General features: G+C 45.1%; 1 protein-coding gene across 1 annotated transcript in view; it reads left to right on the forward strand.

The window, feature by feature from the left end:
* The first annotated feature begins 1,554 nt into the window (after positions 1–1,554).
* FOXK1 (forkhead box K1) overlaps positions 1,555–25,184 on the forward strand; it is a 62,347-nt gene continuing 38,717 nt past the window's right edge. The window contains exon 1 of the mRNA XM_006265962.4: positions 1,555–1,940. Coding sequence (XP_006266024.3) covers positions 1,555–1,940 — 386 coding nt within the window. The remainder of the gene's footprint in view (positions 1,941–25,184) is intronic.

Genomic DNA, 25,184 nt, shown 5'->3' on the forward strand with positions numbered 1-25,184 from the left:
GCCTGTATCGACGCAAACCGAAGCGATGCAGCGCTATGCGGGGGTTGCCCTAATCGATGCAAACCGAAGCGACGCAGCACTACGCGGGGGTTTCCCGTATCGACGCAAACCGAAGCGATGCAGCGCTACGCGGGGGTTGCCCGTATCGACGCAAACCGAAGCGATGCAGCGCTACGTGGGGGTTGCCCGTATCGACGCAAACCGAAGCGATGCAGCGCTATGCGGGGGTTGCCCGTATCGACGCAAACCAAAGCGATGCAGCGCGACACGGGGGTTGCCCGTATCGATGCAAACCGAAGCGATGCAGTGCTACGCAAAGGTTGCCCACATCGACGTAAACCGAAGCGATGCAGCGCGACACGGGGGTTGCCCGTATCGACGCAAACCGAAGCGATGCAGTGCTACACGGGGGTTGCCCACATCGACATAAACCGAAGCGATGCAGCGCCATGCGGGGGTTGCCCGTATCGACGCAAACCGAAGCGACGCAGCGCTACGCGGGGGTTGCCCGTATCGATGCAAACCAAAGCGATGCAGCGCTAGATGGGGGTTGCCCTAATTGATGTAAACCGAAGTGATGCAGCGCTATGCGGGGGTTGCCCGTATCGACGCAAACCGAAGTGATGCAGCGCTATGCGGGGGTTGCCCGTATCGACGCAAACCAAAGCGATGCAGCGCGACACGGGGGTTGCCTGTATCGATGCAAACCGAAGCGATGCAGTCATACGCAAGGGTTGCCCGTATCGACACAAACCGAAGCGATACAGCACTATGCAGGGGTTGCCCGTATCGACGCAAACTGAAGCAATGCAGCTTTAGATGGGGGTTGCCCTAATCGATGTAAACCGAAGCGACGCAGCGCTACACGAGGGTTGCCCGTATCGATGCAAACCGAAGCGATGCAGCGCTACGCAAGGGTTGCCTGTATCGAGGTAAACCAAAGCGATGCAGCGCTATGCGGGGGTTGCCTGTATCGACTCAAACCGAAGCGACGCAGCGCTACACGAGGGTTGCCCGTATCGATGCAAACCGAAGCGATGCAGTGCTACGCAAGGGTTGCCTGTATCGACGTAAACTGAAGCAATGCAGCGCTACACGAGGGTTGCCTGTATCGATGTAAACCGAAGCGACGCGCTACGCGGGGGTTGCCCGTATCCACGCAAACCGAAGCGAGGCAGCGCTACGCGGGGGTTGCCCGTATCGATGTAAACCGAAGCGATGCAGCGCTACACAGGGGTTGCCTGTATCGATGTAAACCGAAGCGACGCAGCACTACGCGGGGGTTGCCCGTATTTTGCCCGGCCGTGCCAGGACCCGGGGCAGAGCCCACGCCCTTTCCCACCGCTGCGCGCTACACATCAGGGTGACTGGGAGGTGGCGCAGGTGGGACGCAGGCGCAGACCGCCACGTGTGCGCGCCGGCCGCGCAGTGGGCGGGGCGGGGAGGGGCTGGGCGCGCAGGGGCGTGCTGCGCGCGCAGTGGGAGGAGCGTCCCCGCTCCCCTCCCCGCCGCGCGGCCGGCTCCGCCCCGCAGGCCGCGCGCCGCGCTGGGAACATGGCTGAAGGCGGCGAGGACAGCAGCGGGGCGCGGGCTCTGCTGGCGCTGCGCTCCGCGCCCTGCAGCCCGGCCCCGCTGCCGCCGGCGCCGCTGCCGCTGCCGCCGGCCCCCGCCGCCGCCGCCGCCCCGGGCCCGGCGCTGGCGCGGCTGCAGGGCCGCGAGTTCGAGTTCCTCATGCGGCAGGCGGCCGTCACCATAGGCCGCAACTCGTCGCAGGGCTCGGTGGACGTGAACATGGGCCACTCCAGCTTCATCTCCCGCCGCCACCTGCAGCTCAGCTTCCAGGCGCCGCACTTCTACCTGCGCTGCCTCGGCAAGAACGGCGTCTTCGTGGACGGCGCCTTCCAGCGCCGCGGCGGCCCGGCCCTGCAGCTGCCCCCGCAGTGAGTGCAGTGGAGCGGGGTGGGGTGCCGGCCGGCCGGCCACCCCCGCGGGCCGGGGGCGGGGGGAGCAAGCCCCCCCTTGCGGGGAGGCCTGAGGGATGTGGAGGGAAACCCCTTCTCTTGGGGGAGTTTTGGGGAGGGGGTGCCCTGAGTCTGGGGGATGTGGAGACAGCCCCCTGGGGTGGGGGTCATGGAGGAGGGGCTGCTCGCAGGGGTATCGCTCCCCCTATTAAGGGAGGTGTGGCCTGGAGAGCCCCCAAGGGTGGGGGCACCCCTATCCCACCGTCAGAGGACGGGGAGCAGGGATGGCTCCCCGGGGCAAGGCAGAGGGGAACAGGAGGACGGCTGTTTTGAGGGGGGGAGGGAGGGCCGGCGGTTGCTGGGAGAGAAACGAGGGGCCGTTTCTTGGGGTACAGGAAGGGGAGGAGGAGGAGCAAGAGAAAACGGCCCTTGTGGGGGGTGTCTAGCTCTGCTGGAGGATGCCACCCCCTCAGCCCCAGAGCAGGTTGTGGGTCCTCGCCAGGATGGGCCTCGGGGGGGAGGCAGCAGGTAGCGGGGGTGCAGGGCTACAGGCCTTGCCTGTCCTGGTGCATGTGGCATCTCTGTTGTAGAAGAGTTTCTTTTCCTTCCCGGAGGGGAAGTGGTGAAGGAATAGTGTCACTCCACTTCCTCCTCTGAAAGCATGGTGTGCTGGTGCTAGCCTGCCACGCCGCTACCATGTTCCCCCTCCGGGGTGGCAGGCGCTGTCCCCCGTGCACATCTGTCCCCAGTGGGTTGTACACCCTGAGTCTAATGCGGTTTCTCTGAATGAAATTCAGCCCATTTAAACACACGAGGTTTGTGCGTGTTGGTCTTCACCTTGCTCGTGTGGAGCATCTGGTTTTTGCCATGGCAGTTTTGGCCTTAGCACCGTTCACCTTCAGCAACGCAGTCCCTAAGGGTTATTCCTCTCGTGCTTGGGAGAGAGTTTAATTACTCATTTCCTCTACTGGCTGCTTCGTTTTGGACTTCGTAATTTAGTTAGAACTCCCCGGCCGTTTGCTCTCTGAGGCGTTTTGGTTTTGAAATGCATTTCAATTTCTAAAGAGGTGTCCTTTGACTCAGTTTAATTCATCTTTCTGTGTAAAACAAGCCTCCCACCCCGAGCCCAGGCTAGTCTGTTCTCTTCAGTTCTGGATTTATTTGTGTCAGTTTTGTCTCCTTCCTGTCATTCTGTTTCTTCATTCAGTTATTCATAAGCATTGTGCTCAACAACTCTTTCCAGCAGAGAATTGATACCTCCCCCCCACCCCACGTGCTTACAACTTCTGAAAGCATTTCTCCCTTTTCATCACTTGAAGAGGAGGAGTTCATGTACTGATTCCTGTGCAGTTATGAGTTCTGCACGCTGCAATACCATCTCTTCTCCGATGCTGTTTATGACCCATGTAAATAAACCTCAGGCCCCTCCCTTTTGGTGTTGTAAACCAGATTGATGCAAAACTTTTTTTTTTTCCAAAGGAATTTGCCCTCTTCTTTCTTTCAGGTAAACAACTCCCAGCTTAGGGCTCGCAGGGGTTGGGAACTCAGACCAAAAAATATATATATATATTCTTGCTGAAATGTGGTATGAACCATCTTGTATGAGGCATAAAAGTGAGCTCCTGTCCTATTTGTATCTCTGCTTTTACCAAAAAAAAATGTAGTACATAAAATCTTAAAACCAATCTACGTTATCTTTTGTCTGTAAAGAGCCGTACCTATTGGTATCTAAATAGCATAGGTTAAAAATAGAATTGATTAAATATAAAGAGCGGAGATAATTGAATGTTGAAGTGCATGTGCCAGTAACTTGCTACTCATTTTTTCCTGAAATATTATTTGATGTGATTATTGTATTTGGTCTGACTCGGCCTTCTCTGTGTGACGGGTGCTGATGGTGGCGGCTTCTTTGGGTCAGGGGTGCATGGGATTGGAGCGGGGCCCCACATGGGCTGATTTGCCCCAGGCCCTGCACCCTGCTTGGGTGGACTGTGAGCACATGAAATGATTTAAATTGGAGATCACCAGTTGTGGCCTAAGGCGTACTCACCAATAGACCTTAGAGACATGGCTAGTCATATGGGATGCCTATATACATACATTGAGGCTGCTCCTATGTGCTGTAATTACATGTCAGAGCAGATTCCAGGGTTGAGTGTATTGGTGTCCCCACGCTGAAAAATCATGGTGAGAGTGCTGATACATGTGATGCTCCAGGTGCTTTAGAGTGGCTCTTAAATCTGCTCTCGTTAAAGTTCCACCCCACCTCTCCTCAGGCATGTGTATAAACACCCATGGTTTTTACTTCCTCACCTAATTTCCACGCGACTAAAACACATTAAAAGACTCCTAAAAATACATTAAATAGTATTTCTTTTATACGGATGTGATTGCTGCTGTTGCTACAGGAAGAGGGGGTGGTTTGTGTGGTTATGAATAGGAGGTGGTCAGGAGAGCATCTGGGTTAAAGTGCGTGAGCCACACTATGAAAAAAGTTTTAAGAAATCCTGATATAAATTCACGGCTTGTTGTAATTATACTTACAAAGTTTCTTAGTAAAATGAGATGATTACATGAAATAGCTTGCTCTCTTAGGAGCCTTCTCCAGGGTTTAAAGTTTGTCCCCTTAAAAACGTATACAACTTTGAAGAAGTTTCTAGTTTCCAGTGGAATTCCCCACTTTGAAGCCTGGAAATGTCCCTAAAAACAGTGGAGTTTTTCAGACTTTTGAGCCTTTCTAATGGCACCTACTCCATCACCGCTGTACATAATGTCCATGTATAATTCCCTTGTAGCCAGGGTTCCGCTGCTGGGTGGCAGTATCCTGTTTCACAGCTGTTTCATTATGGACGGTTATATTTCACAAATGTGATGACATAACTATGAAATATAATTAAGCAATAATGATCAACAAGGAGGGCATTTCCTGGAGGTTAATAGTCAGCTGGAACCAAGTTGGGTGGAAGAGCTAAGGGCATGTGGTAAAGCTGAGGGCTCTTAAGCCAGTTGATTAAAAGGACAGACTCAGTCTAGAGGTCATTTATTAGTGTTATAAATCACAGCAGTTGCCTTTCCATAAATTATGGTGGAATGATTAAATCACTCAATTAAAAAAACAAAACACCAAACCCTTGTTAAATTAGTTTGAGGATTTCTAAGACTAAAGTGTGCTATTGCAACTTACAACATTTATAATGAAATCAAATGTAGATGCTGTTTTAAAGGACTGTCCCCGCTATTAGTAGGGTATCTTATTCAAGTTTCACAGAATTGTCATAGGCTTAAAAAAATAGATATTGAAAATTTAGTGTTAGATACTGCAAAGACGTGTAATGGATATAAATGGGACTGTTCTTGATTGGAGTTAAGTGTGTGCATCAGTGTTGGCCGCAGGTGGAGGCTAATTATATTTTTAATAAAAGTCGCTCTTGGGCAAAATCTTTGTCATTTTAAAAAATGAATCAGTTTTGTTTTGAGAGTGAGAAATTGCTGACATTTAAAAAATTTACTGTTAACTTTTAATTTATATGTACAGGCCAATGACTTCAAAATCAGAAACCTAAGATTTGGTATCAGGGCTGTGTGAAGCTTGGGGTGCTGATTTGATTCGGAGGAGATTTGGCCCGATTTGGTGGCCGAATCGAATCAGGGGACCAGTTAAAAGGTCCAGATCGATTCAGAGCTCTCTGAATTGATTTGGAGAAGATTCGGAGAGCTTCGGCGATTTGGGCAGTACCCGCTCGCTGCAGCAGGGAGCTGGACCCGGACTTGGAGCTGGTAAGAAGGGAGTGGGGAAGGTGGGGGCTAGAGGAGGAGGGAGGAAACCATGGGGGGACCCCTGCCAGGCCCCATCCCCTACCTGCTCTCTCAGTGCCCCTTGACTCCTGCCCACTGTCTCAGCCCTGCCCCCATGGCTGCCCTGCCCAGTCCCAGCTCTTTTAAAAAAAAAAAAAAAAAAAAAAAAAAAAAGCCCCCACTCACTGGCTGCTGTCAGGTGCAGGGGTGATCTCCATTGCCCCCCTCTGCCCTACGATACATGGGGGCTCTGCCACAAGTCCTCTGACCCCCGCCCACTCTCACAGCCCCTCCCCATCCCATGGCTGCCTTGCCTGGCCTAGCTTCTGGCCCTTAAAAAAAAATAAATAAATAAATAAAAATAAGCCCTCGCTCACCAGCTGCTGCAGTGGCCTGGGGGTTTCTGGGTGCTCATGGCAGAGCCCCCCAAGCAGCGCGGGGCAGTGGGGATCGCCTCCCACCTGGCAGGAGCTGGTGAGTCAGGGGTTGTTTTTTTTAAGAGCTGGGAGAGCAGGCAGGGGATGGGGCTGATTCGGCAGTGGCCGAATCTCTGAATCGGATTCAGCCGAATCACTTCGGGACAGTGATTTGAATCATAAAAGCGAATCATTGTCCCCCGAATTGTCCGAATCCGAAGCAAATACTAGCCGCTTTGCATAGTCTTGTATCTATCATACTGTATTTAAGCACCTTCTGTGAGTTTTCCGTCTCCAAGCATGTGGGTCTGACTAAAGTCTGCAAATGTTCATGGAATATAGCCTAGTCAAAGCATTTCAGATTCCTTAATTTGTTGACAGTTGAATAGGCTGGAAAGTTGTAGTGTTCGCAAATATGGCATGGGCTTGTGTGCTTATCACTTCTGTTTGAATTTGTGTCCTTTCAGTAAGGATGATAAAGAGGCCTTGGACTCATCTTTTTCAGTACAAATGAGCTTTTTAAGTGTAAAGCCACTTAAGGGAAAAAAAATCTGTTCAGCCTGAAATTCTGTTAACAATTAGGAAACTAAAGAAAAAGCTGAAAATCACTTAAGTATTTAAAGCTGTACAATGGGAGGAAAAATAAAGAAATTCAACACACATTGAACTAAGTTTAACAATCAATGTACCTGAATTTATTTTTAATTTTTAAATCATGATCGACTGCTATATTTTGAAAAATTAGTATGCACGGGTTTTTTTAAGTCTACAGTGTTTTTATTTATAATGGTAGGGTTTTTCTGCTTAATCTGTTTTTGGATAGGTGTTTAATACACTGGACAAAGCTCTAAGAATCAGATGGGGCCCTGATACTGTAAAGATTTATGCATGTGTTTAACTTTGCGTGGTGAGTAGTTTACTTTACTTCAGTGGGACGGTGCATGAAGTTAGACATGCACTCAAATCTTTGCATTCGGGGTCTAGCTTGTTAACAATCGGTTTGTTAATAAAAAATGGGATTTTAGTCCTATTGTTGTCTTTTTAAAGCTTGAGGGGGAAAAACAGAACAGTACCAGCTTTCGGTTAACTGGTAGGTTTGAAATCAGTAAATTTAAAGTAAGAATCGCCACAACCTGGGAAAGTTTGTACATGACTGTATATCTCTCTGCTAAATGACCTCCCAAACAGACTAAGCTCCATTCTTGTGGTTAGCATGATGCCTTCATGGTGTGCACAAGGATGTGTAGCTCTGCACCTCGGGGAACAGCGAGCAGTATGTATATATGCTAAGGAAATGTGTTCACCACAGAACCACGACTAAAAGGTAGAGTTGTTTAAACGCTGCACATATCTGCTGATTCCGATTGCTTTGTTCCTAGGAAGTTCTGTTTAACAGTTGTATAATTTGTATCGTCAACAAGACAGATTTTGATTCTTAGTTATGTTTCCCTTTTACATCTTCTGTAGCTTCTTGTGAATTTTGGTTTTAGATTTGTTAGCAAAAACCTTGACAATGACATCTGAATTACTTGCTCCTGGATTGTGATTGTTCATGCTTCTGTTCGACTTCAAAGACTTTTTGAAGAGTTTAGTATTTCATGATAGGAAACTTGATTTTTCATCCTTTTATTCATTTGTATCTTGTAATCTTTTTGGTTAAGCTGTCGGACGAGTTCTGGGGTTTTAGTTGCGTTAAAATAAATTGATATATATGGCTCTGATGCTATGGTTGTCTACTGGAAAAAAGCAGGTATAGCTCCAGGTATGAATTTAGAATGACACTTAACCTTGTGCAAAATGCAGTGTAGATATTCCGGCTTAAACCAGTATTATTTCAGACCAGCTTAATTGACTTAAGAAAAAGCTTTAAATAAACCAAAATTGCCACCCTTTTTTAAAGAATATACACAACCACTTGCACTAGTTTAATTTAAATGTTTTAAAAGTAGAGTCAAGTGATACCCATGCAACTTGCTTGCATTGATAAAATCTCAGTCATGACCTCCTCCCCAATTAATAGTAGGAAGTGGTTTTTCGCTGTTGATATTGGTACGTGGAAACTGGCATTGAGATTAACTAAATCAGTTATAATGCACACCGTTAGTTATTTTGGCAGAAGATGTGTGGGTGCATTTATTCCAGAATAAATTCCTTACTTTTGACTTGGGGGCTTGTTATATCTTTCTATTGCCTTGGTACCAAAGCATGCGGATATAAGCTGATACTATGCAACTGGTAAGTTGGCATGATTCTGTAGCGATTCCAGCGCAGGAACCACTCCAACTTGAACCCTGTGGCTTTCAGGGTCAGAGTTGCAGTGATATAGCTCACTTGGATTGCTAAGGGCTCATGCAGACATAATGGCTAATGTGAACTCCTGAGCAGTATCTCCCCTCCCTCCCCCTTTGCAAGTAGCTAAAATGTACATTTGTTCATACCTTTGAGGTAACAAGTTAAAATAAAACCGCAGACTACATGCAGCCCTGCATCCAGATAACCAAGAGTATAACTTGCAAGGAGTGTACATTGAATGCAGTTTTTTTGTAAGCAGGCTCTCAGTGGCTGTTCTCAGACACCGCTTGGTAAAAGGTGCTTTGAGAGATGCCAAATTCTTTTGGTTTGCATGACCATTTCCTAGAGGACTCGATGTGGTGACAGGATGCTGGAAAGAAAATGAAACTATTTTGTTGTTGCTTCTTGCATCATGTAACCAAGGGCATGTTAGTGACCCATATCCAGTGAGTGACTTGTGTCAAACCTAAGCAACAGACTTCCACAGCTGCTGGAGATCAGGGAACTTGGAGCAGTGCATGTGCAGGGAGGCCTGCATGCTGGGTCTGTGGAATAAAAAAAGGCCCATAGACCCGAGGGGCTGTTGTTAAGCTGCTGTTTGAAATCTGACAGTTACCTCCAGCTGGCTCTGTTTGTTTTAGGGTGGATCTCTCCAAGGACTGGGCTCCACATCAAACCCTCTGACGTGCTAATTTACTTTGTGAGCCACTTCTAGCTCTAATAAAGGTCTGAGCAGGCAGTGTCTGGGTGTTCTGCGTTCAGAGCCAAGGGGCACTAGACAGTAATACACAACAGACCAAACGTTAGGCTTACAGTTGCAGAGATGTAGATGAGCCGGGTTTTCCTTTTCCATTTCAAAAGGAAATGTGGCAGATGATGTGGTTGAAAATATGTCTGCGTGCTTTGGAGCATCCGATGCAAATTTCTTTCCCTCTTCTCTACCTTGCACATCAAAGTAAAGCTTTCTGTTGTCTATCCAGGCAGAACTCTTCTCTTTCTCCCCCATTTTTTGTAGCGCCCCCAGATACAGAGATGTTTTACATACAACTGCATTAACCTACCATATTGGTCTTTATTTTATTTTTCTTTGGTATAATGCCCAAGCTGCTAGCTGTGTCCTCAGGGATTCATTGTAGCTACAGACAGATAGCTCAGATATCTTCTCACTAGGAGGGTAGTAAAACACTGGAACAGGTTACCCAGGGAGGTGGTGGAAGCTTTATCCTTGGAGGTATTCAAAACCCGGCTAGGCAAAGCTTTGGCCGGATGAGCTAATTGGGGGTGGTCCTGCTTTTGAGCAGGGGGTTGGACTAGATGCGACCTCCCGAGGTCCTGTCCCACCCTCATTTTCTATGATACTCATTTCAGGATTCCCGTAGTCCTCTTCTGTAACGAGCTAAACATGCTGTGTGGTTATAGCCTAGGACCTTTGGAGAAGGTAGGCTACTGACCATTTCCATATTCAAGTTGCTAGAACATTGAATCGCTGCCATGGGAAGCGGTCTGGTTAGCTGATGTTCTGCTTGTGGATTTGTTTACCAAAGTTGCTCTGAACTTGGGTTTATGCATCAGTAGTTGCCTGTGGAAATCTTGGTGGCTGTTTGCAAAATGGAATCAACATCCTGAGAACCAGGCAGCGCAGAGGGGGTGAGAGGCAGTCAGAGGCCTAGGCAAGCAGGTATTTCTTGAGCAGATCTTTCTGTTATGAACCTATTCTCAACTGGTTCATTTAATAAATGTGGACCACCAAAAGGTGATTTTTGGGCTGTCATTTTGTCAACCAGCTGCCTGTACGATAACTTGTTCTATCTTAATGTCTGTGCTGATTTTGGTGTTTATATTTCTCTGCATGTCCATTGAAGAAGCAGTTTATAGGTTGAAAATTAATGTTGCAGGCTTATCTGGTGTTTTGTTTTTGTCACTTAGATATGTATGTTTATGTAAATTGCTTTCTAATAGTGTATATTTTAAGTGTCTTTTGTAGTGCAGATATGACTTTTTATTAATGTCCGTCTGCTGTTGTCCATGAACATTACTGCAAATCATGCTCTCTTTAATTTACCTTTGGAACAGTTCAGCGAGGCGTGCTCGTACATTCCTTATGACGGTTAATTTTTATGAAATACATATTTTATTAGACAATAAAACATTTAAAGATCTTAACGGCCTAATTAATACTCCGGAGTCACTCCACCGTCTTGTGTGGTTTGCCCTTCGTAGTGCTACTGTCGCTTCTTCCTCTCCTGTGCATTTTATCCTATGCAGATTTCCCCCACTCCCACCCCATGCTCTTTTGCAGTGGAAATCTGAACTTGAATATTGAGCCACCACAGTGGCTACCTCCTTTAGGATTTTTTATATGTATTCTTTTGCCCATCTCTGCTTTTTGTCTGATTTTTCTGTTATGCTTAAAGAAAGTATGGATTGTTTTTTCAGTTTTGTTTGACTGCACTGAATAAGTTAAATCTGCTTTGGTTAGAGGACTACTTGATTGCCTTGGAGACAATGTAGAAACTAGCAAATTGCCCGTCAAGAATGATGGGGGGGGTGGCCCTGCCTCTGGCCTCCACCCCACCTCTCCTCACCTGGCCCTGCTGTACCCCCACCCCCCTGCCAGCGCTTTGGGTCCAACCCCACTCCCCGCCTCCCCCCCGCAGCATCTAGTCTGACCCCACTCTCCCCCCCACCGCTTCAGGTCTGGCCCTGCTCCCCCCTCCCCTCCACCACTCTGGGTCTGCCTGGCCTGCATCCACCTGCTTTCCCAGTCCCCTCCCTCCCTCTCTGCGTGCCGCCTCCCCCTCCCTGCCTGCTGTCTGGGGGGTTCTGGGCCAGGTGGCGGGGGGGGTTGCCTCCGTGATCTGCCCTCTTTGCCCCAGGCAGGGAGTCGTGGAACGGCCCCACTGCTCGGGCGGCTGGGGTGTGTTCCCTACCAGCAAACTTCCCCAGCAGCGATGCAAACTTAGACCTGCGCAGCCCAGGCCGCCCAGCCAGTCTCCACCCGCCCTCTCGGCGGCACATGTGCAGTTGGCCAGAAGCGTTACGGACAGACAGAGAGACTAAGCCTTTTATTATTTTAGATGGGTTGGGAGCTCTCCTACCTTTATTGAAGGGTTAAGGCTGCTGAATCTTTACCAAACCTCTGTCCCCAGTGACCTTAGTGCTTGGAGTTGACAGGTATTGACAAAACCAAACAGAGGGAATTTGACTGACTTAAAGCTCTCAACCCTCTACAATTGCCCTCAGCATCTGTTAATAAAACAGTTAGTTCCCTGGTGGCCAGACAACCTTGCAAAGTAAATAATGCCTATGTTTTTTTTGTTCCAGGTTGTTATTACGTATAATCTACTGCCTCTGCATAGAGAGGAAGGAGGAAACTAAAACCTTTCAGGCTACCTTGCATACAATAAAGATACACAGTAACACTCGACAGAGCCAACCCCCTTCCCCCTAACCAATGCAAAGTCCCTTTTCTCTTCTCTGCTTGCCATTTTTAACTAAGCTTGGAGAATTCTTTTCATACAAGCCTTTTTAATCTCTGTCTCCCTCAAGGCAATATACTGCAGCCACCAGTCTTCTGGCTGAGCCTGAGTGGACTCCCTGCAGAGCCAGTTTATGCATCTGTTATACGGGGATTGCTGTTGAGCAACATTAAGGGTCTTTTCTCTCTCCAGGGTATAGGAACTATGGTCTCTTCAGCATTCAGAGCCCCTTAGTGCTTGGGAGGAGCAGGAGACCAGAAATAGAAACTGTGCCCAATGTCCACCTGGCAGATGTACTTTTTTTAAAATTCAGAAATATCCAACTGTGAATATGTCTGTTCCTATTCACTTCATTTCAAGGCACAGTCTAAGCCTCTGAGAATAGGCCCTTGGCTTTTAAGCACGGTTCACAGAGTCATTTATCTATTGATTTTAAAATTATTTCTAGAGACCTGTCTGGATTGGCCTCCTGCCCATCTTGGTGCCATCAGCAAGCTTGGTAACTGGGCAGTCCTTTTCCTTCTACACTGTCTATTTGGCTATGAAGTTTGAGCCTTGAGTACTTCTCCATCTCCTCCTTAAATACTGCCTTTAATACTAAAAACAGTTCAACAAGAGCAGTGAGGGAGGTGCCTGGAGCACCTTACTTTGTTATAATGGAATACAGTAGGGAAGTGCTGAAGCCCTTTTCTATAGTTTTAGGTAGAATAATATTCCTTGGATAGGAAAATATTCTTCCTGTCCGGTGCTTGGATTAGAATTCTGGCTCTAGCCCCTTTTGTCCTCTGTGCAGTGAAATATGGCACTTGCAAGCAGTCTGTGCTCCAGTAGTTTAGGTCTAGACATGTTTAAAATTACTTGAGTGTCTCAAGTCTTTGTTTTATTGTTAATTGAATCAAAGAATAGGTTTGGGAGAACTACCCCCACTTTGCCTATTAGTGTGTGATGAAGCAATATGAAGGCCTCTTGTCTGAGGCCCTGTATGTGTTGTTAGCTTACCATGCTGTAGATTGGGGTTAGCAGTGTATGGCCCAGGGGCCAGATCTGGCTTGTGGAGCAGGAGAACTTTGCCTGTGCCCATGCTGGGGCCAGGCAACTTCCAGCTGCACCTACTTGTCCCCACTCTCCCAGCTCTGGTCTGACACAAGCCGAGTGGTTTTGGTGGTGTGTCAATGACAGGGAGCTTTCCTTGCACGCACAGCAGTGCCGGGCAGCTGGGAGTTGTCTCTGTGCTGCCTCTGCTTCTCCCAGCCCCCTGCTTCCTGGCTGCAAGATGGGTGCAGTTTCCAGCCAGCAGGGAGCTGCACTGGAGCCAGACATCTGCAAACTGCATCCACGCCGCAACTGCTTCCCCACATCCCCAGTTGTGACAAGGGCGAAGCTTCCAGCAGAGGACCCCCACTTGCATGCAAACGAATGCATTTTGGAAAAGCGGGCTTACTCTAGTTAAGCTCTAGTTCTTGTAAGGAATAAAGCCCTCAGCACAATAATGTTTAAAATGTGTCAAACCTTTTCCTTGCTGGTTGGCTATAAACCTTAATAGTTTTATTTTGTTCTCCAGCTGAGCCCTGCTGCATAGCTTTTTAGAAACAGAATCGCTGAGCTCTTCCCTCACAACTGAGTAGGGTTTGATTGGATTTAACTCCTGTTTAATGTGACCTCTAGTTGAAAGTGAGCAAGTCAGAATTCCAGGTCCTGGGCCTGCTTCTCAAGGCTCCTTTTGAAGTTTTTTGGGCTAGATGTTGCAGGGGTGGGGGGGATGAATGCATGTGTGTATATGTATGTGGGACATAAACTGCTTATTGCCTGGAGCATTTATTTGGCTTAGAATCTGGAAAACGGCAGCATTCAAAGGATTTGAATTAGCCTCAGAACAGCTCTTTAAACAGTAATCCTGGCTTCATCTACTGGGTATTGAATGGATTATGAAATGTCTTCACAGGGAGCAGAACAGATTTGAGCAAGCATTTTGTGAAATCGAAATCCATCTGGATAATTTTTTATAATGTATATAAATAGTACATTAGCTCTCTCCAAATCACTTGCTAAATGAACTGAATGGGGCTCAGAGGAAAATATATCATGGTGGTGCATTGTGTGTTAGGATCTTCTTAGTGAGTCTGATTAAGTGTAAAGGTTAGTAACATCCTGTGCTTAAATTACTGTTGGTAAATATATACATGGGAAGTCAAAGTTCTTTGGGTAAATCTGATAGCTTTTATCATTGGCGACACAGGGGGTGCAGCACTCCCTGAGATTGGCAGTGCATTGCCAGCGGTACCTGCGGGTGGTCACCGCCCTCCCCTCCCTCCCCCCGTGCCACTGACACCACCGGTGACGTCTGCGGACGGTCATCGCTGGCCATGCCAATGCTGCCGGTGGCGTCTGTGGGTGGTTGCCACCCCGGCGCTTAGCTCACTCACAACCCGCCTCCCTGCCACCAACACCGCTGTGGCTGTCTGCAGGTGGTCACCACCCCCCCCCCCCCCCCCCGGGGCACACATCATTCATATCTTCTATTAGACTAATTCAAATAGTTGGAAAAATTCTTCTTAGCAAACTTTCAGGTTTAAATACTTCTGTTACATGGGGAGTAGAATTATTCTGTGAATTTCACAGATTTCTTAGTTTTTGCAACCTTTACTAATAGAGGTAGTTCCTCTGTATTGAGAAACTTAAAACTTCATGAGATGGATTGGAAAGATATAAGCAGATCAGCTGGTTCCTTCAAAGAAAACTACAGTGACAAATGGCCCTTTTGGAGAAAGCTGATGGCACAGCAAATGAAATTTACATCACAATTAAACTGGTCTAGTGTATCCAACAAAGATGCTAAAATAGCGCTTCTCCCTCAGAGATTGTTATTAAGCTGTTTTATGAACTGATCTTTTCACATGGATAATTCCTCCTCCTCTAGAGAAGAAAAAACCCTGAAGATTGGGATTTTGGACTAACGAGAAGACATTTTTCAGGAAAAGTTAGTAAAATGCATTGAATACTTCAGATTCTGTTTGGCATGTTTGAGCAGTTTTCTTTGGTAAGAAGAAAGGACTAGAGTCTACAGGAGACTGGAGATCCCATAGCAGTTTAAGATCATTTTTTAAAAATGGGGTTGAGTTAAACATGGAGTAAACAGCCAACTCTTCTCAGGGAGCGTAGTTTCTACCTTCAGTATATTTTTATGCTGCCAGTACATTTTACATTTTTTTTTTTTTTTTTTAGTGCACTGCAGAATTTTTTATTGAAAACATAACTGCCTTGTAGAAGTTATGGGGAAGTTCCCTAGGGGGTGGACACAGCAAGGACCTTTTTTTAGTAGTGAGGTGGGTGTTGATGGTAGTTGCTGATGGTGGCGGGATCATGGTAGTGGGTGGGGCATTTCTACTAAAGCCAGCAAGAAGGAAATTCATATCGCGACTTCTAATTCAGCCCAAGAGACACGACCAACCAGGGCTTTAAAAGCCAGATGAGTGGCTCTGGAAATAAACTTCCCCAGAGCCAGGGGAGAAGTGAGAGAGAAGTTGATGGTCGTGCCCTGTTGAGTACCTGTTCTAACAGATTTGAAACCGGGCTAGTCTTGTGGTTTCAGAATATTTTATAGAAAAAATTGGCACGGAGAGTCCCTCTTCACACTCCCCCAGCCAGAACATGTAGGAAGAAAATATATACCAGATTACAGACTGTGAAGAGCAAACTTGCTGGTAAATTTGGGTTGATCATTATTATGCCAGCAGAACTTTTGTGAGCTTAGGTTGAGCCCTTCAGATGGCTCACAAGCCAGAGCCTTTCATAATGGAAACTTGCATGCTAACAATTTAGCAAATCATGCAGAAAGCAGGGTCACAGGGCTGTCTCTTCAGGAGACTTAATAGCAACCTTGCTCTGGTTTGCTTACAGAGGACATGCTTGGTCTCAGTGCCTGAGGTAGGTGACTACATTTTAGGTGGCCAAGAGATATTGGAAGACATATTGGAGGAAATTTCTTAGGTTTGTGCTGTGTACTGTTGCAGGTGTTAGCATAAAAATACGGGGAGGTTGTAAGGGGGGAGAAGTTCTGATTTTTTGGACCACAGATTGGGAGCCACTGGACTATCGAGTTGCCTTTTCTCTATCAGAGGGTCTTAATTCAAATGTAGCTCAAGTCCCATTTAGCATTCTCGACATGCAATTTTGTTTTTTGTGGAGTGGCAAACTAAGGGCAGCTCTTTGATTCCTTTTCAGCTGTCACTTTGACGCTGCCTGTGCTGACCTTCTGTTTTGCCCTATAATGCCAGCTAGTTGGTTTTTGTATTTCAAGTTTCATTTATTCCAAAGGCTGGTACCGGGGTAGTTTTAGACAGAAATGTGATATTTCTGAAAGTACTCATTTTTTTAAACAGACCACTGAAGAAAAACTTTTTTCCTTTTTTTGTCAAAGCTGCTGGGTTGACAGCATTTACAAAGGGAGGTTTTATGTGTCCCCAGAGCATGTCCATAGCTTGCCTATTTGGTCCTCCTATTTTTCTGCCCTAGTCTGGTTTGTTTGGGGATGAGAGGACAAATCAGTCTGCAAAGACCACCACTCTGTCTGTGCTCATTGCTGAGAAACTATCAGAAAAAGTGCCAATTACATGGTTTTTCTTCCAGGGTGAATTCTGATTTAGCAGGGCTGAGACTGTCAGTTCATCCTACATAAGTTGTTGAGTGCTGCCATTACTGAATACCTCTTGTGTAATGCTGACCTGAGCTGTATTCAGATCCAGTTCCTAGAGGCTCATTATTCTGTTGCCCAGTGTATTGCAGTGCGAGGGCCCTGTAAGGTAATACATATAGTTAAAACCCTGTGAAGAGTCCTCTAGCTTCTAAATACACTTTCAACAGTTATGCAAGGTGAGCTCCCCTGTAATGAGTAACCAGCCATCATTGTTCCTATTGCTGTGTTGATTTCATTGATTCTGGTGCAGAAAGTAAGCAGAAAGAGACAGATTAATTCTAGTTTGATTAGCAACACAGAAAAGATCAACATCACTGGATGCCAGATGGCAGTGGGACCACATCATTGGGGATAGCTTATTCCCAGACTTCTGGGTGGATGTTCTAAACAATTTAGAATATGTTCTTTTAAAAAAAGACAAAAAAGGCATTGAGACTATTGAATAGCTGATGTAGTTAATGTGTTTCTACCCCCTGAATATCCTGTCTTTGGCTGTAGTTGTGAAAACTCCCATTTCTGTTTGTGCCTTTTTTTTTTTTTTAAATGCCACTGGCTGCTCCCCACCCCCAAGAATTTCCTACTTCCTTACTCTGCTCTGCTTGTTGTGCAGGACACATACCCAGTTGTGTAGCAGGTGCCAACACCTCTTGGAAAGAGGTTTTTAGCTTCTCTTCTCCCTGTAGTGAGTGATATTCATTCACCGTGTTTGTATTCCTGAGCATGTTCAAATCAGTTTATGATTAAACATTGCTCAAACAGCCAGGTTAAGATTTATTGACACAAAGGAGGGTTGGGAGGGAAGGAGCGGTTGGTTGGCTGGTTGTCGCTCTACTCGGTTTGTCTCCAGCTGACTCGAGTAATAATGCTGTTGAAATCAAACGCATGTCTGTGAGACAGCTGGAGAGCATCAAACCAGATTTTATTTGAAAAATATGGTGGGAGGGAACTAATCACTGCTAAATACTCGCTGCCGGGGGGGGGGCAGCTATGCAGTACAGCCAAAGCTGGAGTCTTGCATTTATAATGAGGAGCTCAGCTTTGGGACTTGCTTCAACAAGGTCTGAAACAGCCTTGTCAACCAACCTTCATGACAATTGTGTGCTTTCCTCAAGGTGTGTGGGATTGGGGAGACTCTGACAGCAAGGATCTCGAATATGTTTATAGCTGCTGGGTTTTAATAGATGGTCCTTTTGTTAATGACGGGGGGTGGGGGGCATTGTTGGTAGATGCGTCTTTAAAATGCAGCTTTACAGAAAGGCAAGGAAGTTCTCAAGGAAAGGACTGGAACTTTTTTTTCTTTTTAAGGCAATTTAAATTAAGGAAATAAAAAAGAATCCATGAGGAATTTCTGTCTTCAGCCCTAAGCAACTGGATGAGATGCAGACTAGCTATGTGAGATACCTTGGTGGTTTAGGAGGGATCTGTTTTGTATTTATTCAGTCCAGTCATTTATATTGATTATTTTCAGGATGGTTTTTATCATACTTTTCACTGAATTAAATTTTTGTATTAGCAGGAAGCTAACAAATCAAATACTAATTTTGTTAAAAATGTGATGACTGTAAAAGACTCAAAGATTCAGAAACAAAATCATGCTTCATATTATATATTTTTTTTATTTGCCAGGTGGATTTGGCAATAAACGTCGGTACTGGCTTACAAACTGATGTGGTGAAAGTGGATGGGTAGGGTATTGTACGTGTAGAACAGCTTCCAGTAGGAAAGCATATTAAATCCATTTCTGAGTTATGTGATGAATTTAACCTTCTGAAAACTGTTGAATGGCAATATTTGCAGTTGCATCAAGTAGTAGAAAATCAGTTTGGACCTGAGGCTGTAGAGATGTCATGAAGTATTTTTTTTCCGGATATAGTATTTTTTTGCCTTGAAATCTGTTTCGCTTCCTCATTCTGTTCTGTCACTCTATGACTATATCATGTCACATGACTGACCTGATACAGACCATTTAAGACTTAAGTGGAATGAAGACCTAGGTATCCAGATAACCGAATCCCAGTGAAAATCAGTAATTCATCATATTCACACATCGACAGATGATCTTTGTCTTTGTCTAAGACAACAAAAGATCTCTTGTCTTCATTGGACTCCCTGTGACCTTAATATTAAATATGTTGCAAGTAAACACATGTTGATATAATGCACTGCAGGCAATGCTAGGTCACATGTTTTGGTCATGCTGTGTTATCGGTTCTTTTTGAACAGAAAATATAATTAGAGTTAACATGGTTTTGAACACAGCGTTGAAAATTTTGGAATCGGGCCCCCAACTGTTGAACTTCAGCAGAAACAGTGGCTTAATGATTAATATTAAACTCAGAGTCTTTCTAGGTATTCTGCATGTATAACCAGTTGATCCTGTCTCTGAAAATCTGATCATCTGAAACCTTTCCCTTCTCTGCTCCCTCACACCTTCAGCTATGAGAGAAGGTGTTTTTTGAAACATTTAACTCTGATCAGTAGAGTGCTGTTGGAATAAGATATGGCTTGTTTACTCTTGTCATGCAGCTCTTCCGTTTCCTCCTATTGCAGATGATGTCCCGAAGCATCTGTTTTGGGGAAAGATGGGTATCATAGGGTAGGAGGTACACAGTAGATTGTACATGTCCGCAGACATTGAATGCCTAGAGTGTAAAGTTTATCTGTGGAAAAGGACAGAATTGGGGCTAAAAGTACAGAATGGGAGTCTGCAGTGCAAGCCTCCACATCTGTAACCATGCTGGAAAAGTCAGAGCCTGTATATTACTGTCAGAGGTAAAATGCCTTGAATATATTACAGCTACCACTGATATCATCAGTGGAGCTGCACTGATGTTGAATTATGTCCAGTTTTTTGCCTGATGTAAGAGAGATTTTAGGCTTCTCCATGTAGGACATTGCGTTATCAATTTAGTTGCATTTGATCTTCTGCGGCTTGTGACTGGCTTCCTTTCGCACAACAATCTGTTCATCCTGCTGGGCCTCAATGCTTGCACATCCTTAAAGGAGCAGTGGGCTTGGAAAATTGAACAAGGGAGAAGAAGCCTGTCTTCTGACAGTGATGAGTGCCTGTGCCCAGCGCTTCTGGTTTGGAATGAATGGAATATTTTGAAACTGACTCCACTGTTTTGAAATATGAAACGTGGTGAAGTACAATTATAGCACTCGCTCTTTGTTTCCCTCTGTTGCTAATGGAACGGTACGAAGTAACTGGCAAGTCGCGTTGACGTGCATGTTTTAAAGGGTGGTGTCCATAACGGTCTTGAACTGAGTCATCCGGCAAAGTACAAAGGATCTGTCTCAGTAGCTTTTAATCTTAAGAGTCTCCTAATGCAGTTCTTCAGGGTGTGTGATTAGGCTGAGAATTGGTTACCGTGATCATCTTTCATTGTTTTATTCCATGTGGAAACCTGTGTCATGCTGTGTGGTGGTATTAATTTCAGTCGTGTGTTTATGCTTTCCTTCCTTGTAGCATCTCATCGTGTATTTAATCCATAAGTGAATTTGGCCCTAATTGGATCTAGAATTTCAAACATCTCATTAAGTTTGTAAATAAATTAAGTGAGGCTTCTGATATCTGGAGTACACCCTTCAACTGCTTGTAGACTGAGAAATAAAGGTACATTGCTGATCAAATGATTTGCAGTTACTTCTATTAGAAAGGCAGCAGAAAACAGCACGTTCTCAGAGCTGCAGACACTTCTGGTCTATGGGCACTCTTGGTTGGCAAATAATGTTTTTACAGGGAGGCTGTTTGGTAGGTTTTCAAGTACTGAGATGGAGCAGAGATCCTAGTAGTATTCCTCTCTATTACAGATCAGAATCCTTGGGTCCAAAACAGACTGAACTGAGCCATCTTGAAGGCTGGTTCCAGAGGAAAAGTCCCGATTCCCAGTAATATTGCTGTATTTTTGCTACTTGAAACCTGTTACATAGATTCTGTGGATCTGTCGCCTGCCCTTTTGTGCAAGTGGTTTAGATAGTTTGGAGAAATTCCATTATTTCCATGACCTGTGTTAGAAAGGGTAACAACCACTGGCTTATTGGTCTCAGTTTTGAATAGTATAACACAGCAAAGGGGAAGAATAGTAATAAAGTATAAGTTCAGAGTGGAGGAAGAAACTGTACAAACCCCTGGTGTTCTCGGAAGGGTAAAATCAGTACAGCACTGTAAAAAAAAAAACCAACATCAGAAGGTATGTGCATGCAGAATTAGGCACAACTCTTGATTTCATCTAAGAAAATTTAGTAAAGAGAAACTAATAGTCTGAAACCTTATTTGAGACACTTACTTAACCAGCATTTTTGTTTTGCAGCAGCAGTCCCGCCCATTGTATTTTGTTTTCTGTAACATTTACTAGCTTGGTGTATGTGATACCAATTAACATTTTCTGCTAGACAGACAAGAGAATCTAGGAAGGGGATATTTGCAAGAGCAATGTAATAGCTGATATATATATATATTTTTTTTTAATTGTACAGCATGATTTTAGTACAAATAAAGGTTCTCTTGGAAGCTACTTTCTCTTTTTCTCTCTTTTTTGAAACTTCAGAGGCTCCTTGTCATGCCCTTGCAAGCTTTTAAAGAATATATGCTGCCAAAATAATATTTTGCTCTTACGTTGTTTTTTAGCATTTCTTTCCCTAGCCTTGCAGACTTACCAAGATAGTGGCTATGTGGATGCTTTGCTCGTTTTCCTTATCCGTATCTTGCCCTCATTCACTTGCTGATTCTTTTTGTGATGTCTGCTGTTTTGATCATTGCTTTCCATTAATATGTTAGTCTGTGGTGTCGCCCATGAATCTGGGACACTGCTGAGTAAGCCAGGAAAAAGAAGTGGGGGGCAGTGGGAGGCTGTCCACCTGATGTTCAGCTACAAAATAATCTGGACCTACTGTCCCAGGCATAAACATCCAAATACAGTCTTCCTCAAATATCTGCTTAAAGAAAACTTTGTGTTGTTTTTTTTAAATAGCATATTAAGCAGTAGCGTACCCTATATCAGAGCTCCACAGGAAATGTTCATTAAAGCCAACTTACTTGATTATCTTAAAATACATTTTTATGCATAACTTCAGTTTCAGCCTGATGGTGCAGGTAATATCTGTTTTAAATAGACACACTTGCACGCATGTACTCTCTCTGGTTATTTGAAATCCTGCCTGTGTTGGAGACCCTGCTGACGCGCAATAATATGCAGTGCTAGGCCTATCCCAAGGCAACTTATGGTACACTCTCGTTAAAAAAAAAAATAAAATAAAATACAACCTTTACCATATGTGCAATTCCATCTATACACTGCACTGAGAAATGCTTCTGAAGGATTGTGTGTATGAAAATAAGAAATGTTAGTTCTTTATTGGCTTTCTTTGGTTTACAGCCATCCTTCCCTCGAATTCTCAGCGAGTTAACTTTGGAAATCGGAGCACATTGAAACCACTTGTGTTGCAGCTTGTTAGGGGCTGCATGTCCTAGTTGAGGCTGCAGAAACCCACTTATGCTCCTTACAAGCATGACCTGCCCATTGCTACGGGCAATAAGTATGCTACGGGCATAAGTATGGGTACAGGACAGCTGGGGAACACTTGCTGGAATGCAAAAACCATTTTCACTTTCCTTGCTCTTTTGTGAGTGAGATGAAGTTTGAAATAATTAATTCATTTAAAAAAAAGCAGTGAGTTATCTCGTCTTCTTTCTGTTTCAAGAACTTTTGATATTTCAGGTGTTCCAATGCTTCTCAGCAACAGAAGTGATTACCTGGTCTTTTTCCCACAATGAATGAGTTAAGTTTTGTTGTGTGTGTATGTGAAAGGGGAAGAAGGAATGTTTGAGGCACGAAACACTGCTCAGCCTGGGATTGGGAGTGATTTTAGTGCTGGGTTCTGGGAAAAGGTGAATAAGAGTTTAAGCCAGCATGACCCGCACGATCATCTGATCGGACATCCAAGTCTAACGTTGGCCATGACTCTTACCTCTTTTGAGCCCAGGATGAGAGTGGCTGGAGTCCTCCCATCTTCCTTCTCTTAGTCAGGTTATTCTTTGTTATCATGGGGAAAGATGAACAACTATAAGCTGATCATGAAATTGTATTTTACCCAGGCCACTGATGGCAATGGGGACTGTTCAGCCACCTATTAGGAGGCATTCTAGGGAACAGAAGGCCACTGGTTATGGGACGGCACATGGCAGCTAGCATAGTCAAGCCATTACTTGAGTCCCTGTCTTGGTAAGAAAATAAAAGCATCATATTTTTCTGGAGTCTTTGCTCATGAAAGGTACCACAAAAAGAGAAATGTATAGTGCCAGATTTTGGTCAGTTCTCCAGGATAAATCTCTCTCTTCCTGTGGTGGGGATGGATGTTCAGTACGACAGCTTGTGTCATGTAAAGAGGTTTGGTAGGAAACGCACAAAATCAAGTGGTTTATAAAATCACCTTCACTGTAAGAGCTATCTAGGCTCGTTGCCTCTCTTGCTTCATCTAGATTCAGATTCCAGAGAAACTTGTTCATAGTTTTTATAGCACTGGCTTTTTTTTAATAGCGTAGCAGTTATGGAGCTCATTATACTCCTTTATATACTGGCAATCTCTGCAGGTTCAAATCCTAATTTTTCATAGGTTATGTTGGCTAAAAGTTGCGAGTTTCACATTTGCTGCTGTTCCTCATCAAAAAAAACCAAAAGGTGGTTTCAGCGGGGTCTGGGAGTTGTTTATGGTGCTGTATTGTCTGGCATTGTGAGTTCAGTGCACAGAATCCTCTTTTAGCTCTGGCTGCATCAGTGCTTGGAGGTGCCAGGTGGGTGGTCACTGCATTTTCCAGATTCATTTATCTGTCTGCACGTTTGCAGTCCTGACCCACCGGTTATCATTTAAGATGGGCTAGTACATGAAAATGACTCCCCATTTAGTCCTAGGGATAGAAAAGCTGCTTGGGATGTTTACATTTTTCTGTTCTTCTCATGGGCTTGCCTTTGCTTTCCAGAATGAGCCAATTCATTTCATATTTTGCATGAGGACAGATGAAGGATGCTGTGCACTGCTCTTCCTGTGCCACCGTGGGGGGCAGCAGATTCTGGGTTTGAACATTGTTACCCAGATGTAGCTTCATAAACAGATTCTCACTTCAGAAACAATAAGCTTATTTTCTGGCCAGGTTTTTTCAAATGGGTACTAATTATGATGGAGTGGAAGTAGCTCCTTAATGAAAGTTTTGGCTGTTTAAATCTGATCGTTGAGTTAGGATGATGAGCGAGAGTGAAATGAGTGGTGAAAGTCTTGGAGCTTTGCCACCTGTTTGTTTAAAATTGTGGCAGCACCCAAAATATACCGTCAAAACAGAGGACGATGCTGTCTGTGTCCTCCATTCTAATCACATGCATGACGGGGACAAGCAGAGTAAATAGTTCAGGGTAATAGGCACACACTTATCTCATTAAATGGACTTATCTAACATTCAAATATGCAGAATATTCTTGTTAGGTTCCTCTTCCTGAATGTTTGGCTCTACCATAGATCAGCTTTTCACTCAGAAAATAAATGGTTTAAGTGGATGACTTGTGAGTATAATGGAAAAAAAAAGAAGCCAAAACACTGGAGGGATCTATGTAAAATCAAAGTATAAAATAGGCGATTGATTTCTGCTTCATCTTGGATTTCGCTTAATAGGATAGATCGTCAAATGTAGATCATTAGATATTTTCTCTGAGTTACCTGCAAATATTTATTGTCCAGCTTACTGTGCTACTTAAGGTTGAGAGATGGTTTTCCTACAACCCCTTTTTCCACCTCTCTATTTTAGATGGCCATAATTTTGATAGAAATAATCCTTTTAGGCCTGATACTTTCCAAGCCTAGTCTTAGGCCGAGAGAGAGTTTATTTTTACCAAGTCAGACAAAATTTGGTTTGGCTCTTGTTCGTGTTACTGGAATGTTAAAAAAGAAAATGTTTTGTTAGACATTTTTTGGAATCAGACAAACTGCTTTGTGTTAAAAGTTGAAGCTTACATGGTGTTTATCCCATGACAGACTAATTATTTTGCACGTGCAACATAGATGGATTTAAAGCAACAAATATTAGTTATCAGATTTTGCATTGAGCATGCCTGCTTCTTTAACGATCCAAGGTGAGGGAGGGAATGGGGTAGGGGCAGGCACTGCCCAGCCAGGGTGGTGAATAGGACCGGGGGCCAGGAGCGGGACAGAGCTGTGGGTGGCTTGTCCAGGGGGCATGGAGGGGGGTGGGGGGCAGCTCCCCACCACTGTGCACACCCCTGAGGGAAGCATGGGGAGTACGTACACCCCTCAGGGCCAGGGGCTGTACCAGCTTCTTCCCAGCGGCAGGGCTAGGCTTAGCTGTGCAGGGTGGGCGGCAGTGCTGGGAGGGTTGGCTAAGGGGGAGGGGGGGGTTTACAGTGGGCAGCCTGCCTTTGCCCTGACTACAAATCCAGGGGGTATATGCCCCCCATGTCTCCCTCAGGGGTGTGAGCAGCTGTGGGGAGCCACCCCCCGCCCCCACCTGGATGAGCTGGCTGCGGCTCCGTCCAGCTCCTGG

This window comes from Alligator mississippiensis, chromosome 13, assembly GCF_030867095.1.
Source record: "Alligator mississippiensis isolate rAllMis1 chromosome 13, rAllMis1, whole genome shotgun sequence".
NCBI lineage: Eukaryota > Metazoa > Chordata > Crocodylia > Alligatoridae > Alligator > Alligator mississippiensis.